At 40.3% G+C, this 20,925-nt stretch overlaps 1 protein-coding gene across 1 annotated transcript in view; it reads right to left on the bottom strand.

The window, feature by feature from the left end:
- LOC103354519 (protein Dok-7-like) overlaps nucleotides 1-20,925 on the bottom strand; it is a 33,967-nt gene that overhangs the window by 7,471 nt on the left and 5,571 nt on the right. Inside the window, exons 5-8 of the mRNA XM_008277925.1 lie at nucleotides 15,707-15,907; nucleotides 5,871-5,990; nucleotides 2,704-2,814; nucleotides 1,263-2,140 (exon numbers count right to left, since the gene is read on the bottom strand). Of these exons, the coding sequence (XP_008276147.1) occupies nucleotides 1,263-2,140; nucleotides 2,704-2,814; nucleotides 5,871-5,990; nucleotides 15,707-15,907 (1,310 nt within the window). The remainder of the gene's footprint in view (nucleotides 1-1,262; nucleotides 2,141-2,703; nucleotides 2,815-5,870; nucleotides 5,991-15,706; nucleotides 15,908-20,925) is intronic.

The raw sequence follows: 20,925 nt of genomic DNA, 5'->3' as shown, positions 1-20,925 counted from the left end.
ACCAAGAGCGACGGAAAAACACTGAGATCAACATCTGTGGTGGCACTGATGAAAAACCCTGCAAGATCGATCAAATTAACACTCACAGGATTCCAGTTATTTTACCTCATGCAGTTTAGAGACACTGCAAGCTCCTGTTCAAAGTAAACTTAAAAAACTGTACATTTTCATTTGGGTATTGGACAACATTGTACAACTGCCATGATTGAAGGATATAAAAACATACAGCTGGAGTATTAGTTTATATGGAGGATAAAGGTAAATGGATGTAAATACAATAGTTTGTATTTTTATGTATGTAAAACCACACTGATGCATATATTCTACAGCATTTATATGACAGCTACAGTTGTTTGTTACTTTGTTAGATTAAGATTTTATATAAGAACCATATAATAAGGTTACAGAATAAAATTCACTTTATTTCTTTAAAATGAAACCAGTGTTTCTCAACCTTTCTGGCTTGTGAGGGTTGGAGACATGTTTCAGATGTCTTTAGGTAGTTTTGCTAAGTGACTTATTTGACAAACGCCATTTTTTTGCAGAACAAGTACACTTCCATTAGATTTTTTAAGTAGTTTGTTTATAATACCTCTGTACTTGTTCATAAATGAGGTTTGGGATACAGGACTTTAACCTGTAATTACTTTTACATTGTTGTACTGGCAAATGTATTTTTTTTACTACTTTTTTATTATAGCTAAATGTGGAGAGTACCACGAATCCCCAGTCAAAGCAGAGCGCTCAAATCTATTATTGTACAAATGTCTGAGTCAGGTGGCAGTGTTCTTTGCTTTGCCAGAGTTAAAAAAATAAATAAAAAATTTTAAAAAGACATCTGGGACTTGTTCTGATACAGTAGAATTTCTGGCGGCGTCTCACTGAGGTACTTTGACGCTAATGGGGCTACAGCTATCTGAACTCAGCAGATCACTACATCTCATCCTGTCTCTTCCTTTATTCCTCAGCATCCAAAACCACATTACTGAGGAGCACATAGTTGATTTAAAAACACAGGGGATGCTTACATAAGATTCCATGTATTAGCATAAGAATAAAAAAACCACCACTGTGGGCTTAATAAATGTAGGCAGGCACATTATGGAGATTAGCATCAGTGGGCGCAAACACAAGAGTAATTAGCATAAAGATTTGTAAACATTTTTTTTCATTCTATTACCAATGAAAAGTGGAAACTCTGCTCCCGAAGAGAACCTGAAGCGTGAGAATGAGGGAAGCAAAGAGTGTAGCACTGCTGGTACCTGTGTTTCTCCACCAACAGAGCCTTCGTGGACTAGCAGGGGTCTGGGTGTGGACCTCCCCTCACTGTCCACAGAGGGTGCTCTCTCACTGCTCCAGGAGAACGAGCGCTGCATTATTGCCTGACACTGAGCCTTCAGTCCTTTGGGGCTCAACTTTTGTCCCTGACTACCACCTCCATCCCCACTGATCCTGCTGTCCCTGCCCAGCTCAGGCGGGCCTCCCTGGGAATCTCTCAGAGACAGGGCCTGGAGCAGACTCCTGGGGGTGTCGTACCTCAGTCTGAGCAGGCTGGGGATCTGGTACTCCTCACTGTGCCTGCGGGATGCACGAGAGGCAGACCTGGAGGAGCATGAAGATGAGGTTCTGTTCTCTGGGGCAGGTAGGGGCTGACAAGGGGAAGGTGGAGGAGTTGGTGGAGGAGCAGGAGGAGGTAAAGACAGAAGAGAAGGAGCTGCAGGTAGGCTGGCCACTGAGCCAAACTCCTCCCCTCCACCCTGGCTAGCCATGTCCAGACTCCCTGTACACGAGGAGTAGCTCCCTGAGTAGGACGACTGACTGCCGGTCGCTATCCCAATCCCACTGTCTAAGGAGCTCTGCCGCCCGCTGTCATGGAGACCGCGAGGATGGAGCTGAGCGGAGGATGGACGGCTCCCGGGGACTCCCATCACAGCAGCGTAAAGCCGGTCGTCTGAACCGGTCAAAGCCTTCAGCGTGGAGGAGCTTGATGCCGTCTCGCTGGAGGGATGCAACCTGGCGAGCGGCTCCACCCAGAATGGAAGTCTGCTTCCATAGCTGGTGTCCGATTGACTGGAGGAGGAGCTCGAGATGCTGCTGCGGTCGTCCCCTGCAACAGATGTGCTGCAGCTGTAAGTGGAGGCTGAAGAGGGTAAAGAAAAAAGTTATTAGACGTAGATGAAGTGATTTATTTACCAATCTGCACAGAGACTCTGAAATGCATTCACCCTTATTCACTTCTTAACTACTGTATATAAAGCGTTTAATGAAAAATATATAAATCATGTCTTTAGTTTGGCTCGGGGGAAAAATGACCCTGTGAAATCGATTTTCAATTAGCTGCTTTCATTTGCTACAGTTCAAGTCATCTGGAGGTGTTTCTCCACAGGGAGAGCAAACGTCATTAAGTTTTTTAACCCTCCAAAACTCTCTTGAAACTTTGGCGAAAGTCAGCAAAAATGAATCAGGGAACCTCAGACCATACTGAGCTTCACATTTTTGACTAATAGAAACATATTTATGTTGAAAACTTTCCCAAAATGGCAGCATAAATAAAGAGCAGTGACTAACTTTAAGATGGACAGAAGAAGTCAGTTACTAGCTCCAGTGATAAAGATACTTCACCCAGACATTGCATTAACTCTGTGCTCGTGACTTATAGGATACTAATGTACAGCCTGAAGTGAAGTTTAAAGAATAATGCACCTGTGCTGCTCGCCAGGCTGAAGTTAGACAACATGCTGAGTCTCTTTTCCAGCTCCGATGCCTCCTGGCTGATTCGTTCCTCTGCTGAAGCTGGGTCAGCACTGGGATCTGCTGCGTATACACACACAACGCAAAGCACAAACAAGAGTTTTACAGAGAGTTATGTAACACTGTCCTTCACTTCACCTGCATGATTAACTAAAAGGGAGTTTAATTTTGAGATAAAATGCTTCTCATAATTAAACTCTACTCTCGACTTAGTGTTCTATTAAAGCAACTGCAGCACAAATTTTCTAGCTGGCTACATTTTAGATAAAGTGAAAATTAAACAAAGTCGTCCACCTGAGCACATTTCCTGTCACTTTATCACTGTAACCTCATGAAAAACAGAACAGAGGTCAATCACATTTGACTTTTTTAGGCAAAATAATGAAAAAATATGAGTAGAACAACATTTTAGACTTTATTAGTAATATCAAGGCTGATGTTCTTTACTATATTTAATCAGCCTGCTCTTTAAGATGTCCACTCTCGGTGTGTGTGTGTCTCCAAGTGTCACAACAGCTTGTAAATTTAACATCTCCCTGAGGACGTTATATGCGTCTCGACTATCTGTTGGAACATCAATTTAGTGCAAAACCCTGCCAATTACACACCTAATGCCTGCTATATATACACAAACTGTGAGTGTAGAGGGAGGTGGCATGGATTTGATGATGTGTGTCCATGTGTGTGTCCAGCGAGTGCGCGTTGCAGTGGGTCAGGGTGTTTGTGTGTCTAGGTGTCAACAACCTAACCCCTGGATCTGTTCCTCTGGATTGCAGCAGCCAATGCCAAGTTTCTTCACTACGCTATGCGAGGTGTCAGCTAACATTTGCTAACGTAGCTAGTTGGTGCTAATTATAGCCGCTTCACAGCACTGAATGTCGAGGGGTTACAGTGGGCCCCCAGAGCCGGCTGACGCAGGTTGGCTTACACCAGAATAAAAGTAGCTGGGAAGTTAAACTCGACCTGGATGCTGTTTTTTTTTTCTCTCTCTCTCTCCTTTTCTTTCCACGAAACTCACTGACACTGAATTTCAGCACCTATATATGTATGCAAGTCACAGCTGCAAGTCAGACCTGGAATGTGTGTACTTTTACTTTGTTCAAATTTGGATTGCCACAATGTAAAACAAAAGTTGTTTGTTTTTTGAGTTTTTTTTAATGGGGATGTAGCAGCAACAGAAGTATATTTATATTACTGACATTTAGCTAGATTCAAGTTCAAGAGCAGAAAGGAGAAATAATCCTAACATTGTATTTAAGGTGCTTCGAAAGGCCAGAAAACATCACAGGAGAAAAAATGTTCCTGCATGATTTTTCATCATAGCGTCCTTTAACTTCAACGCACTTGGTACGCTCATGTTCAAGGTTCGCTTTCCCTCCGTGGATAAGATCACGTCTTGAGCCTCCAGATTCTCCCCAACAGCATTCATGACTCTACCATTGCTCTGAAAATGGCGACTACGCAAGTGGGATTTCAGTTCGGGAAACAGATGTAAGTCAGACAGTGCAGGTCGAGTGAGTAAGGTGCATGGAACAACAGTTTCATGCCACATCGGCTGCTTCTGCCACCTCTGCTGTGTGGATGGACGCATTGTCTTGTAGCAACAGCATTTCAGTTCAAAGTTTTCCTCTTCTTTCTCTCTGATTGCTTCATACATTTGAGTTTTTGTGGACAGTGATATAAGGCTTTATAGTATCTAGTTATATCCCAAAATGGGAGTTACGCTCTTTGTTTCCAGATAAGCCAGAGGCCTTTTTGAAGAACCCTTGCATATACATGACATTAAGTTAAATTCAAGTAAAAGTAGCAGAAAAGGGAAATACCTCAGTATTGTATCTAAAGGTATCCTGTGGAGTTTTTGACCTCTAGCGGAGATATGTATCCCCTATTTTGTGTGTTTGTTTGTCTTATGCACATGTACAAGTACAAGCTTTCTGTTCTGCAATACACAAAGAAATGCACCCTCAACAATCAGGTAAGAAAAAAACTGCAAGCTGGGAAACATGTATGTAAACAACTCAAGTCTCAACTTTAGCTTTGCATGTTTAATGAGGAAGGAAATGCATTCAGCATGTCTGTGAGACATTGAGGATGCACACTGTGTGTTTTGGTGAGAAACAGCCAATGCAAACAGAAACTTAAGTTGCTCACAAGAAATCTCCACAGGGCTCCTTTAAGTACAAGACTTGAGTAAATCTAGTTATGCTGCACAGCTAAGCCCAAAAGCAGCATGAGCCGTCAATGTGTTGGAGGCGACAAACTTTTGGGTTGATTTTCGACTTCACTCGGCAGCACAAAAGTGCAGTAGGAAGCTTTACTCCTTGACAGGCAAGGTATAAATAATTCTACTGAGACTTATTGATCGGTGTGATGGAAATGACTTGGAAAACTGGGTCCAGGTCAAAACAGTCAGATATGATTTTACTTTTAAATCATATCTGACTCTATAGAAAGTGTAGTTTGACACTGACAGCAGCTAAAAGTTTAAAATCCAGAGGTGAGGATCTCCTCTGACAGTGTAATATTCCAAAATGAGAGACTTGATGATATTGTAATTGCTTTTCCTTATGTTGACATCCATTTTAAATTTAATTTAAATAAAAATACATCATGAGACGTGTCTGTATAGCGTACAGGCACATTCTCACAGTGGGATACGCCCGTCTCCATGTCTATTTCAGAGGTATTATAGAGGTGTCAGATCCTCGGTATGTGTTCTGTGCAACTTTTCTCTTCCCATCTGTCAATAAGCTCCTGAAGCGAATGCCTGTGAAATTAGTAGTGCCATGCAAGTCACACACAAAGGGCATGACCTCCTAATCTACAGTGTGACCTTTGGGGCTGAAAGCATGTGTTGTTTCCTATAGCATGGCGCCTGACACAAATGCTAAACATGTGCACTAACCAGGCAGTAAAACCTTATTATCGAAGTCACAAAGTCACATACCGAAGAGGCTGATTGCCTTAGAACTTTTTATATCCTGAGTGAAATAGTATAATTCCTACATGCCCTGCAGACTCCAACATTTGTTTACATCTCTGCACATATTTTTTTGGAATGTTCAATTGATTCTGTTTGCAGTTTCTGCGTGCGTTTATGCAACTATGTGTGTATTTACCTGGCAGGTTGGGTCGCACGCCATGCGGGGCCCTGCTGGGGGTGATGCCCCTGACGATGCAATCAAACAGAAAACTGATCTGCTCTCCTTCTGCACAGGACAGGAAGAAAACACCGGCCCCTGGAAGATGGAAGGGGAGAGAGACATAAATAAGATAGATCACTTTAAAAAAAGATGAGCTAAGAGAAAAAAAAACTGCATGAATCAGTAGCATATGAAGAAATAATATAAAGAACAGATTGCAGAGGTGGGAAAACTGCCTTCGTAAATACTTGAAATATTGAGTAAAATCAAATTTTTGAGCAAGGCCAAACAATATTCAGTGTGGTTCAGAAGGCTTGCTGTGAAGGCAAGGCTGTTCTTTGAGCCTGCAACAACCCTTTTCTTGTAAAAGGTTACATAAAAAGTCTATCAATTCAGCTCCCATTCTCCCATCAAGCCCACACAGAGGTAGGCGTGAGTGAAAACACAAGACCAGCAAAAAAATAAAGAAAAAAAATTCATGAAACATCAAAATCTCACATCGCTGAGATATTGAAAAGACAGCCATAAAGTAAACCCTTACTCAGGGCTTTGATAAAAAAAAATANTATATATATATATATATATATCTTTGTGCTAATGGAACTGAGTTTGCTCCTAATATTAAAAAAAAGAAACTGCTGAGAATGTAGGACAGAAATAATGTTTCCAAGCAACCAATATAAAAAAGAGTCAGTGTGTATTTATAAGAGTATTTAAAGAAAATTTCAAAAAGACCTGCTTCAACTATTGTGTTACATTTCACCCACTGAACTTCACGATACAATATTCTTTCAGAGCAACAAAAAGCTCCTCGTGCTGAAAACCTCATAACTACCAGTGACCTTTCACATTACACACATCCATTGATCCATTGTAAATGTTTACTTTTAAATGTCTACAAGGCAGGAGTCTGGAGTATCAGCTGAATATATAATCAATGGTTAGAAGTGTACTTACATTTCCATAGATTTTCTAGTGTGATTCAGTTTGATAAATGCCACACTTTGCTCTGAAGTGATCATATGTGTAGTTTGTCAACACGCACAGTGGCGTCTGGTTCTGGAGCTCTTTGTACTCATTCTTTAGAAAAATATCCACCAGGCCTTGGAAAGCTTTTCTATCTATCTTTTCTATTTTGTTTCACATTTTTAAGAAATTCTAGGGGAGTGTCATCACAGTGTTTTAGATAAAGCAAACACATTTTAGCATAAGATGAATGAACTTTATTTTCTCTGAGGGTATTTATTGGACCAGAAGGTTGTACAAGTTTAACACAGCCAGGCTTTCTTTAGCTGGGTCAAGAAAAACTAAGATAAAGAGTATCATGATGGTGTTTGTCAGCATCTTATCAGCTTATTTATCTGTCTCGTTATTTGAATCTTCTTTTGCACAAAATAAACTGCCGATGAGCCACCTACTTCAGTTGAGAGGATTCAGGTGGTTGTAATGGAGATCTATGAGAAATATACAAATGCATCATGGCCAAAAGTGCTGCAAATAAGGCAAGAAAGAAACTGCTGGTAGAAAACTGGAAATCATGTAAGTTATTCTACTATTTTTATCGCTTGGTGTACTCTTAATGCAGCCCATATTTCTAACATGACAGCTGAGCTCTTGAACTTTAAACTTCATACACTAAACAAAATGTTAGACAAGTGATTTAGGTCTGAAACTTTCCCATGTTGAGCAATACATTGAAATCACTTAAGTTTTTTGCTAAATCAAAGTGAAATTTACTTATTGAGTATTATCTATGACAGACTTAACACATTTCTAATCTGTGTTCCATTTGCTGCTGTATCACCTGTGTAAAACAGACTCCTCAGCAAATCAGGATCAAAGATAAAAACATATTTTTGCATTCACTGCATCACCAACTGAACGCGTGCAGGTTCCCGGGGCAACTCGACACATACAGTCTACCTACTGTAGCTGCACAGCTTTGTTCAATGGCGTTACTAACATACAGGCCAACAGGTTGGCAGATGTAATATATTCCTTCAGCTGAGAGTGTGTAATGTTTGTAGAGAATATGATCAGGAAAGCTTACAGCAGATTTAAACCATAAACTCAAAGCAGAACCTCCTCCAAAGCAGGTTAGCTCTGCAGCATCAGTTACCATGGTGACCTAGCAGGTTAAAGGAGAGCCACCTCCATGACAATGAAATCTCTTTAGGCTCAACATACCTCACTAACCCATTCATCTTGCTTCACTGTACAGCCCCCATGTCTCATAAGCATGCCAAGTTCTTCTGCATTAAAGTTCAGCACAACAAGCACATTTATCTTCTTGTCTGTCGTGGTCGTGGTGCTTTATACTAAATGGAGTAGAACTATTCCAAGCAAAACGTACATGAGAATGGTGTTGATCTTACGGGTTCACAGACTTCCACCCACTACACATTAATATAAGTTGACTGGCAGTGTCTTGTAATAAATCAAAACCTGTTTTGTCTTTAAGATGCTTCTCCACTGCAGATACTTTATCACTGGTAATGACAGGTGGAGAGTCAGAGACACTGTGACCTCTGAGGGTCATTGACACCTTAATATCACCCGACAAAAGAGCTGCTAAAGTTGGATTTAACTTCCATTTACCCTCTGATGTTGAAAGCAGAGAATCTTTAACTTAAGAATAACACTGCGGCAAAAAGTGCTGTATAATAGTCTTAAGGCATGCAATGCGCAACACCTAGCACTTCACACGTGCATCAACATACTACAAGAGGAGGCATGTGCTTTCATACGCACTGACCGACATGGAAAGATTGCTGACATAGCATGTCAGCTTAAAATTGCTTTTATCTAGATCACGGGGCTTGATGGCCGTCCAAACTCTGCAGAGGATCATTTATTACTGTGCCTGCAAGTGTGCGCTAAAGATGTGTGGGTGTGTGTGAGTTTGTGTGGTTTGTACAGGGTCGATACAAACACGTGTGGACCTGATAAGCCAGAAAATATCCGTCCGGCTAAGACGTGGGCTCTGCTCCAAATATCATCGATTACAGAACACAGTGGCCTCATTATCACATCTAATAGAAGCTGGAGCTCTGATATCACTCTGAACACTGCTACAAATTGCGACTGTGCAATCAAAGGCTCACGTCCAACAGACATCTATGAAGACCCCCAGCTCAAGTGATTACTGTCTACTGTAGTGAAAGACTTTGCACAACAGGACCGCCTGCTATCCCAAAGGAGCGGCTGGTCGGCTGTCAGGGAGCGTATGCGTGCATTCATGAGTGAATCCACGGCAGTAAAAAGGCTTGTCATGTCATCGTGGTGCACTCCTTCAACGATGCAGCCAGAATTCGTATCATCTGAGGCGCAGCTGACTTTCAAAATGCAGCTGCAGCAAAAAGCCCAGTAGAGCAGCATTGGATGACAGAGGAACTTTTTACTGGTTCACTAGAGCGAAGCAGTCTCAAGGGAAATTAAGCCACTGAGAAAAGATATTTTATTAGGTACCGGTTCAAAAAGTGCAAACCAATACAGAACTATTAGTCTCTATTAGCATAAGTATTCCCAACTATTTGCACATCTTTGCGCTGGTCGGACAATGTGCTGAGGAGCTCCTGAAATCAGTAGAGAAGCACAAAGGACTGGTGACACAGGAAACAACAAAGAAAATCGGAAGATGTGATTAAAAGTGGGGTGATAAGCAGTAGAATTTATTCTGGTTATGGTTACCGGATATGTTTTATATGACTTCCAGCTTAAGCATGTTAATTTCTATCACTAACCCTTCCAAAGTAGACAAATAAGTAGCCATTGTTTGGTTGATTCTGCACTTCTGCTAAGCAAAGAGACCATGTTTGCTATTAAGAAGGTAATATATTTGTTAGAGTCTAACCAATATTGGATTTTTGGGCATTTTTTGGGGCATTTTACAGACTATACATATATATATATAAAATAGGACATAGAATACAACATGCAGCGCAAACTAGTTGGTTGCAGCTCTGATACATACTTCAATTAACGTCTCCAATTTTTTTTGCAAAAAACATATATGCATAGACACATATTTTGCACAAATATATTTAAAAAGGGTGAGACATTAACTGAATTATATATCGGAGCTGGAATCAAACTCTATATTCTGTTCTAATAAGGGTAATATTTACTAATGATGATTTGTTTTCTTTATATTTACGTGAAGTTCATATGATGTCTTCTCAACTAAACTATATAGTCTTTACATTATCAAGGTAGATATGAAATTCTTGCTACAGATTCGTTGCTAACCTATTTTATTTTTTTTTTTAGGTGGATTTAACGTTAATCAGGAACATGGCTTTTTCTTGCTTATCAAAAGGCCATCTTAAGCAAAAATCTTATATAACTGTATAACTACATCTGTGATTTTTTTTGCACAAATAGTGGTACTAAAAGCCATCCCCTAATCACTTCACACAACTCAAAGTACTGTGGCTTGTGTGTGCTTATCTGTTAATGTGACTGAGTGCAGTTCAGACTTGTGAACTGTTGAGCCGAGCTGTCAGTAATACAGAACTGTTACTGGGATCTAATAAGATTGCTGTCGCAAATGTTATGGAAAAGTGGTCAAGGTGCTAACTGAGACATGAAGTTGACATGTTCAGTTTGTCTCAGATTAACAGAAAGACGTGTATGTCTGAAAGGGGTTTTACAAATACCTGGAGCCACTCTGTTGGTCAAACTATTTGATGACACCATTTTTAACTTATTCTAAACCTCTGTTTCTGCTCCAATATAAGTTATGTTGCACTAAATATTTTCACTCCAGTTTATCTGAGCAGTTTTATAGAGCAAGTCATTGGCAAGGTTTTTTCGTGTTTGCATGAAAGGTTAAAAGTCTGCATGGCATAAAACTATTTGCTAGTGTTGGAATGTGTCACGCGCGCTCACCAAATACAAATAAACATGTAAAAATGTAAACTAACACCCTGCTTTACCTTGCACTCCATGCAAGGAATGCCACTTGCCAACCTGACTCTCACATCTCTCTCATTTTCTGCTGCCACGCTAAGTGGGCCTCTTTCTGCTGCCGCTGTGTCTGATGGGTAATAATGTAGACGAGGCGAATGAGGAGACTGTGATTGGATGTGTGGCCACCACACATTTTGTGGTTGGCTAAGCCTCCACTACAGGAGGGGGACTGGTATTTATAGATCAAGCACATCAGAACACTGAAACTAGATCCTATAGAGCTCATGGTTATTCTTGTACACATGCACGCACACACACACACACACACACACACACACACGCTGCAAAAGTGCCTGCAGGAACTTAAATATGTTCACTTATCATTGGAACATCTCTACAACAATATATCACAGTAAGGAGGTAGCTCTCACTGTACAGAACAACTAGAAACTATTTTCAGATACCTAAATAAGAAACACAGCAGCTGTTAGCAAGTTAACCCTCTGAATCCCAAACAGTTTCTGGGTGTTATTTGCTCCTGTCACGTTTTTTTTTTTTCTCATCGTGGGCTAATTTTTCATTGCAATATAAAGTCCTGCACCTCTATGGAAACAGCACAACCGCAACTAGAATTAGAGAGAACCCAAAAATGCCTTTGTGCAGTATCACAAAGTTATAATGTCATAAATCACAAAATAAGAAGCTGAAGAAAATAACACACACAACATTTTTAAAGTCCCTGGAGGTGTTACCAGTGATGGCATAAAATAATGGTAGCTCAACATACTTTAGATATTTTATTAATTACATTCTTAATCTTGCACAGCTGAAAATTTCCTGCATTTTTGTTATGTGACTGTTGGTTGCAGCTGAGTCACTAATGTCTTCATGATGGCAGAAATTTTTGTTTTTTACAGAATCTTGTTGGTGCAAGCAGTATGTTTTTATGCATTTAAAGAAAAAAGAAAAAAGACATGGAGACAAAAGCAATTTCAGTTGAATGTCAGAATTTTAAGCCTAGATTTGGATGATTCACCAACCAAACTGCACACTACAAACTAGGGGTTAAAGGACCATAAAACTGGTGAACATCTGCAGAATTTTTCCTGGTTTTACAGCTTCAGTCTCTGTGAATTAATGTAATTTTGGTGATTTTTTTAAAAATATAGCATGCTTTTCAAACCGTCGGCAGGTTTGGGGGTTCAGAGGGTTAAGTTTCTCTATAACGAAACCTTTAAACACCCCGTCATAAAACACTTTCCTTGTCGTCTGTGTGTCTCTCTCTATCACACACACATCTCCACCCAAAAACATAAAGCTGCCTGTCATTCTTTACATTCATGCCCACATCACTTGTACATTCAGAGGATAGCTAAACCCTGGCAACCACACAAACACACAGCAGTACTTGGTGGGCAGGTGTACAGTGTGGAGGGTTCGCAAGGGGAAAGTCATGTCTGACATGGATAAAGTTACTCTATAAACACCTGCAATAAATCACATGTTTTCATATTGCAGAGTGTGTTTGAGTGACAGCTCTATTAACCTATGAGCACTACGGAGAAATGAAAAGGAGGATTTATTTATCTAAGAAGAGGCTTTTAATAAGGGGGATTTAGATGACTTTGCTGCAGTGAATGTATATCATATCGACTGTTACTGGTCCAAAGACTTAATGGTTGGTTAGATTTTGAAGTTCAAACTAAATTACTTTCATACCCGACCGTTTGTCTTTGACGGGTGGATGTATTGTCATGATTTTGTGATCTTTCCGTTTTGTCCTTCAACCCCTTCAGACAGTGACTTCCCACAACATTCTAGGGGAGACTCTGGAGGACGGACGTGATCAAAAACACACCTAGTTTAGTCCTTCAATAGTCTGACTCGCTGAATGTAGACTGTGGGTATAAGCCTGCCATTTGTGCAACGCACTTCACATTACATTCTTCTTCCTGTCCACTATCTGCACACTACAATTGTCAAAATCCTCTTTGCTATGAGAAACAAATAAGTGAACTTTTCAGTAGAAACTTACACCCCGAAAATTACAAGTTTTGACGAAGTTTTGGATCACGCAATAAGAGAGGCCTGCTTGTTTTTTTTCAATGAATTAGCCCTTTTAATTAAGTTTTCGAGCAAATTCATTAAATAAGATATGATTACTGACATTTTGCCTCTATTCACCCATCTTCCTCCACGCTGTCAGAATCATCTTACTCTCAATTTCAGTGTCCCTACTTTAATGCTCCATCTGCCAATCAAGAGTTTCCATTGGGATTATTAAAGTTTTATCTCGTCTTTTATGCCAAGCATCTGTCGCCGATGGTTGAGTGCATTGTCATGAATTTTGTGACCTTTTGGTTTTATCCTTCAACTCTTCCATCAGTGAGTTGGTATAACACTCTAAGGGAGACTCTGGAGGACAGACGTGATCAAAAGTCAACTTCAACAGTCTGACTTACTGGATGTAGATGTAGATGTATGAGATTGAAATTTGTGCAGCACATCTCCCACTGCACTCCTCTCCTACATTGGTTTTCAAAATCTCCATTGCTACAGTAACCAAAACAACAACAACCTCCGAGCAGCAACCTACACCTTGAAAATGACAAGTTTTGACAAAGATACGAAAGTGCAATACAGCAGGCCCTCTTTGTTCCTTCAGTGAACTAACCCTTTTAACAAAGCTTATGTGCAAGTTCAATCAGGAAGATCTGATCACTTGTATTTCACCACTACTCACACTTCTTCCTACGCTGTCAGAATCACTTCACTCTCATTTTCAACATCACTACTCAGGTCTAATGCTCCATCTGCCCGTCAAGAGTTTCCATTGGGATTAATAAAGTTTTACGTTATCTTTTATGCTGAACATATGGCTTTGACGATTGAACATATTGACTTGGATTTTGTGACCTTTTGGTTGTGTCCTTCAAGCCTTCAGATCGTGAGTTCCTACAACATCCTAGGGGAGACTCTGGAGGACAGATGTGATCAAAAATTTATATAAACACACCGCCTTTAATCTTTCAAAAGTCTTACATATTGGATTTAGACTCTCGGTATAAGCCTGCCATTTGTGCAGCACATTTCACACAGCATTCTTCTCCCTGTCATGTATTTGCAAGGTAAAGGTATCAACACCCCATTTGTGATGGTAAACCAAAACAACAACCTCTGAGCAGCAACCTACACCGTGAAAATGGTACATTTTTAATGAAATTTGATTTGTGCAACACAGCAGGGCAGCTTGGTGCTTTCCATGAATTAGTCATTTTAAATAAGCTTGCGTGCAAGTTCAGTAAGGAAGATCTCTTCACTCACATTCCGTTCTAAATTCTCCTCGTCACTTCCATTTTCCCACGCTGTCAGAATCACCTCACTCTCAATTCAATGTCACGACTTTCGTCTAATGCTCTATCTACCCGTGTTCTCCAAGTAAATCTTCCACCAGCCAACCCTGATTTTTTAATTAAGTGTGGTTCTGTCACTGTTCCTTCCAGGCCATTTATCATGCATCCCTCCTTCTTCTCAGCTTCACCTCACCAGGGTTGTCCAGGACATCTCAGCCAGTCTTCATCAGCCATCTGTAAACTTTACTCCACCACCAGTGTCTACACTCAAGGGGGTCCTGTCCTCAACTCCTACCTTCATCTGTGATTGCGCACTATGATATCACCTCTCACCTAATTCAGTCTAAGTGCCAAAATACTTGATTTAGCATGCTCATGTTTCTGCAATAAACATTTGCTCCAATTTCACATGATCTGTTCTTCTTGAATGACGGTGCTCACCTGCCTGCAGGCAAATGTTCCATCAAAACAAGTTCCCCCCAACACTATATTCTGGGGCACCGTTGCTGCAGCCTGGGGTAAGCACCATCCCAGAGGAGTGTGATGTGTTAAGAAATAAAAACAAGCCAGAGTGTTTTGTTTTTTTGTTTTTTTTACCCTGATAACAGAATGATAAAGGAAGCAGCCAAATTATTCTGCACCACTTACACGGCAGGGAGATGGAGCTGGCTGTGCATGATTACACTTTGACTTTCAGACCACAATTCAACCTACTAAATATACAGTATTTGTGACATACGGTTTCTACAAAAAAAAAAAAAAAACAGTATCAAAAGCTGGTTCAATCAGTTGATTTTTGGAGTTTAAATAAAGATCATGTGATGTGATCGAAATCAAGTGGCAGAACAACAACTAAATAGAGCTTTTCTCAGCTACTGTTGCCAAGGTAAACTTCAAAAGTTTAACCTTTTAAATCAACAATGATGAGAAAGTGCAATAAATGCTAAAAAAAAAAAAAAAAAAAAGTGACTATTTGAACATTTACAATTTCAGGACAACTGGGCAGGTTTTATCTGCAGAGGAAGATCATGCAACATAGAAGAAGCTCTTATAAATGTTAACCTGTTCTGTTAACTTAGAAGCACTTTCTACATATGTGACGCTATCATTTAAAGTACACCCACATAAGAAATATCAAGTAAAACCAGAATGTTGCATACTTTTCACAAAGAGTGAAACCAGCTATGTTTTATTCCATTTTCAGAACTCTGCACTCTTTCCCTCTGCTTGTGAACCATTTATGCAAAATAAAACATCTCTTGGTGCCTGCAGTCAAAGATTTCTTCCTGATTGTTGAAAATTGAGATAAGGCTCTTTGATTCTGAGGGATTGACTTCAAAGTTATGTTCTTGCACCCATGACCTCGGATCATCTAGTTTCAGCAAGCAGAGCACAAAAAATAATAGCAATAACAAGACGGAGCAAGGATGTGAGACACTGCACACTGCTAGTAATAATTTTTTAGTCACTATTATTAAAGCGTTGCCCTTTCTGGCTGCAGCCTGAAGAGTAAATAAATGAAAGTTTCTCAGTCCAGCAGTTACTCACAGTATCCACAGCGGGTTCCCCCCTCAAACACAAAGCCATTTTGCACGGCACCGTATCGACGCAACGCCGACAACTTCCAGTGGCCGATGACGACGGGAGGGAGGCCCTTGGTGAGGACTAGGAGATTGTTGCACAGGTGGAGGGAGGCAGGGCCGCTTTCCAGCTTGGTACCTGGTTCCACATTGACACTGAACCTGTGGACTGATGGAGAAAAAAAAAGTCTGAAAAGAGTAAACAGTGTGGACATGTGCATTCTAGATACTCATCAAGTCACTTAAACACAACGGAGGTGTCGTTAACTGTAAAGCGCATCAATCAGATAACAAATGAGATGAAGTGTGACAGTATCTCACACACAGAAGTGCATGAACACGCATGTGCCATGTAGCTGATGGCTGTGGTAATAATGATAAAGCAGTTCTTTAAGCTCTGCTGGCTTCAATTTGTCATTGCTTATTTTCAGCAGATGGCACTTAATCGGTGCCAACTTCTGTCTCTCCCTCTAAAAGCCCTGCAGTGTACAATGTCACATGTAGTATGCATGCATGTATACAGTGTGTGTTCTAACAGCATCACTAATAGGGCCAAGTAATAACAACTCGTCCATTTCTTTTTTTTTTCTTTTGTTTTTTAAACAAGCATTAAAAAATAACAGAAAAATTATAGAACATGAATCAGTCTACTCCACGTATATACATTAAAAGCACTGTATTAAAAATGACTTTTTGTAGAGGTTTTTATAAAGAAAGTTCGCTTTGCATCACTGTTAATAGAGTGAAGGATTTGACCTGAGCACCTCTAAATGCAAGAGGTTAAAACGGCCAAATGCAGCATGTAGTTGAGGGTCACATCATCATCAAGCAAGTGTTAAAATCTCTGAAAATGTTCAACTTAACATAATGAAATTATGTAACTCCAAAGGGTGCCACGAAGGTAATAAATCAGTAGGCTTTGACAAATTTCAACAACGATGTAAAGTGCATGCAATTTGCGCAAAGGTCAAATCAAGGTGAAGTGGTTTCTACATTTGGCTTAAGAGCGTTACAGCAGGACCTTGGAAATACTGCTGGCATGAAAGAGACATTTGTAAAGTAAAGAAAGCACCAGTGGAATCTACAACAAGAACTCCAAAGCCATGTTTCAATAGTTAAACTGAACATCTATTGATTCTTAGTGACGGGTTTAGAAGATTTTATAATAATTGGCAGAGGGACCAAAAAGAACAGAGTTTTTGTCATTTAACTGGAAGATATTCTTTAACATTTACACCTAAAAAGGTCCTTTGTGCAAACCATTAACAAATAATGGGAGATAAAACTGTGCAACATTCACATAGCGGCAGAGGAACAGAATGCTTATGGATAATACAATTAAGGAACAGGATGGAGCCTTGAAAATATCCTGCAGGTGACATTCTGGAAGGAGCAGGAGGAATTACGTGTTCAGAAAAAATGTAAATGAATGAAGCACTGACAGTACCGTCTGGTGCTGCACAAGGAAGCTCATAGCTTGTCTCTATAGTGCAGTTAAACATCAGACTGGAGTTATTTAAATACGGTATTAAAATGTATGATGGCTGCGAAAACATTTCTGAAGACAACTTGTTAAAAAAGAAAGTGTGGACAGTTTGGCAAATATACTTTTGAAGCTTCAAAATGACAACTTTTACATATTTGCATTTGCATATGTAGTTCCGTTTGCAGGTCAGAACAACAACAATGACAAAAAAAAAAAACACGATAAAAGACTACAAAATAGTAACAAAACACAAAATTATACTGAAAATAAGCACACAAGACAACACTTCTAATTGAAAACTGAACAAAAAGTGAAAAGGGAGACAAGGTGACAAACTAAACGCAGGAAGGAGGGTGCCGGTGTATTCAGTCCTCAAAAAAATTGTTGTGATTTTAATCCACAGATTAAGACTTTTGGAGCTTTAACCACAATGCCTAACCAATTTGAATAACTTAATTTGTTAATTCATTGAGTGTCTTTTATGTTCTAACAGAAATAAAGAGCCTGTTCTGCTGAACGAGTCGGGTAGAGTCATAGTTTTTAGTTACTTTCCTTCTCTGGTAACTGAGCTGACAAACGTGAATGTGAACTTCGATCAAGTTTGTTAATTTACATATTTAGAAAAACTAGTTGCAGGTGAATCTTCTGAATGTTAGTTTTTCATATGGTTCCATAAACAAATTTCCATCCATGTGGGAGTTAGAGGTCAGAGGTTAAATCTAATGATCTAAATAGCCAGAGGGTTCGAATTTTTACTTTGTGTAGTTTCTGTATATTTTGGTTATCTGAATGAAACGTGGCAGATCAGTTTATTCCTATTATCTTTTTAAATTATTAACATAATTTGCATTTAATTGATTCGATTGATTTCTAAAAACAGACATATCTTTGCATTGGCCAAACTAAACAATCTATTATAATATCTCTCTAATAATAAATAGTTTTTGTGGGCTGACGGTGGAGCCTTATCTTTCTGCTTACTTCAGTGATTAAATCAGTTCATGCCTGTATTAACGCCACGCTGCAAACAATGTTCTATTAGAGGAGCAAAACAAAAACCACTCTGTTTTAATCCAATTTACCGTTAAAAATAATTAAAACAAAAACAAATTGTCACATTCCAGGCCACAGTGCGGGTAAAATAATGCAAAGATATAAAATTAGCTGCTCTGATGATTACTTTTTGGCACGAGCTCTCCACCTGCTCACCTGCGCATCATCACATTTGATTCACATCAACTCGCCTATCACACCGACGTTAATTGTCGCGTATTTTACGTTAACGATTAAAACGTCCCACCGTCACCTTCAGACAAGTCGACTGTAACAAAACGCGGCGATACTGGGTGTGAAAATAAAATTCAATTAAAGTTACCTGAAGAACTGCCACATGCCGCCAAAGTGGATAAAGTCCGAGCGTACGTCAGGTTACAGTGACGTCATCACGTAGCAGACGAACTCTAAAGATCTTTTTTGTTATTTTAAGTAAGAATGTTTATTTTGTATTTTGTATATTATGAATAATACTTTTTTTAAAAAAGATCCACAGGAAGGTGGACGCTGGACTGAATCTAAGTGTTCAATTTAATTTAATTAATTTGAATTTTCTTTAAGTCTCTAAAGTAGATAAAATGCTTGACTTCATACTTTGAATTGTTTGGCTGAACAAAACTGTATCATGTCCTCAAAAATAAGGACTTTTAAAATGGTCTTGGTCTTTGGTCTTTAGTCTTCTTAAAGACTAAGAGGGAGTGAGCAGATTGAACCACAGAGAAGAGTCTACCTATCGACTTCCGGCCCTGTTGTGGTGGTTGGATCAGGCGGTTTTTGTTGGTCGAGTGTAGTGAGTGGGAAGCATTGTAGATCTGAATGAGAGAGTTCAGGTAGGAGGGAGCTGTTCTCATTGTGGTTTTGCAAGCAAGTGTCAGGGTTTTGAATGTGATGCGGGCAGCAACTGGAAGCCAGTGAAGTGATCTGAAAAGCGCGGTGACATGGGCTGCCTTTGGCTGGTTGAAAACCAGACGTGCTGTTGAATTCTGGATCATCTGCAGAGGTTTGACTGTGGATGCGGGGAGGCCTGCCAGTAAGGAGTTGCAGTTGTCAATGCGTGACATTATGAGAGCTTGTACCAGGAGGTGTGCTGCATGTTCAGACAGGAAAGGTCTGATCTTCCTGATGTTGTATAGGGCAAATCGACACAACCGAGCAACAGAGGCCACATGAGCCTTGAAGGTTCGTTGGTCATCAATCATGATACCCAAGTTTCTGGCAGATCTGGCAAGGTTTCAGGTCCTTAACGTAGCTAAAAGTACCAATACATCCATCCATTATCTATACACCACCTGGAGCCTATCCCAGCTGACTTAGAGCGAAGACAGGGGATACCCTGGACAGGTCGCCAGTCTATCACAGGGCTACACTTAGAGACAGACAACCAAGCACACTCTCATTCACACCTACGGACAATTTAGAATCACCAATTAACCTCAACATGTTTTGGAACTGTGGAAGCCGGAGAACCCAGAGAGACGCTGCACAGGAAGAACATGCAAACTCCACGCAGAAAGACCCCGGTGCCCTCACCGGGAGGCGAACCGGCGACCTTCTAGCCGCAAGGCAATGGTGCTTACCACCGATCCACCTTGCAGTCCAGTACCAATACAGCAAAGTAAAAAATACTCTGTTACAGGTAAAATCCTGCATGAAAAATTTCACCCACATGTAAGCTATAGTAGTAGTTAAAAGTATCAAAGTAAAGTCTTGGGGCCTCATGTACAAAGACTTGCGTGGATTTCATATCGAAACCTGACGTACGCTTCAATCCACATAAACATCCAGATGAACGAAAGTGACCATACACCTGAATCCAAGCACATTTCCTTTGTATATCCCACTCAGCGTGGAATTGATTGCACATGTTGCAGTACCAGACTCCTCCCTCTCCACGCCCGTAATTTAAATATGCAAATTAGTATAAACAGGGCCGACAGGTGGGATTCCCCTCTCTGCATGATCAGATTACAGTAACCATGATGAACTCACCCCGTTTCAGGGGAGAGTCACCACTATTGTGGGTGACACTGCTCTCACAGGGGTGGTGGGAGTACACGTGGGTCACTCGGATCACCCCCAAGATAAATATTTATTGTGTAACTCACAAATTTATTCATTATATGGGTCATACAATAATCTGCTCACAGCCAAACAAGATACAGGTTCTTGTGTAATCATGCCAGGATATCAAAGACGAAATCAAAGACTTTGTCTCATGTTTAATTACTCAATTTATTATTTTCCAACAGACAATGAGGCAGGAGAAGACTGTGAGACGCAGTCCCAGCTTCATATCACAGACCCGTGGGATTCCTCCAGCCTCCCTGGCGTCAGTCAATCCTCCGGTCCACCACAACAGCCAGCTGCTGATGCCCGCACATACTTAACGTATGTCAGGGGAATTAATATTAGGACAATTAAATGATTTACTCACCAAGAAGCCACCCATCCTGCACCATGCCGGCTTGTAGCCTGTTCCCAACCATGCTGTTGGTCTGCCACCTCGTAACAATGTTGCTTAATTACATTTGTGCATCACAGATAATCTGTAAATTGATTGGATGAAAATGCTTCCTGTTTACATAAACAAATTCATCTTGTGATGGTTTGCCGGTTCGCGTCCCAGTGGGGGCACCGGAATCTTTCTG

The sequence above is a fragment of the Stegastes partitus genome, unplaced genomic scaffold (assembly GCF_000690725.1).
Source record: "Stegastes partitus isolate 25-593 unplaced genomic scaffold, Stegastes_partitus-1.0.2 Scaffold110, whole genome shotgun sequence".
NCBI classification, from domain to species: domain Eukaryota; kingdom Metazoa; phylum Chordata; class Actinopteri; family Pomacentridae; genus Stegastes; species Stegastes partitus.
Note: the sequence above shows the minus strand (reverse complement) of the source record. Positions and strands in the feature narration are given on the sequence as shown.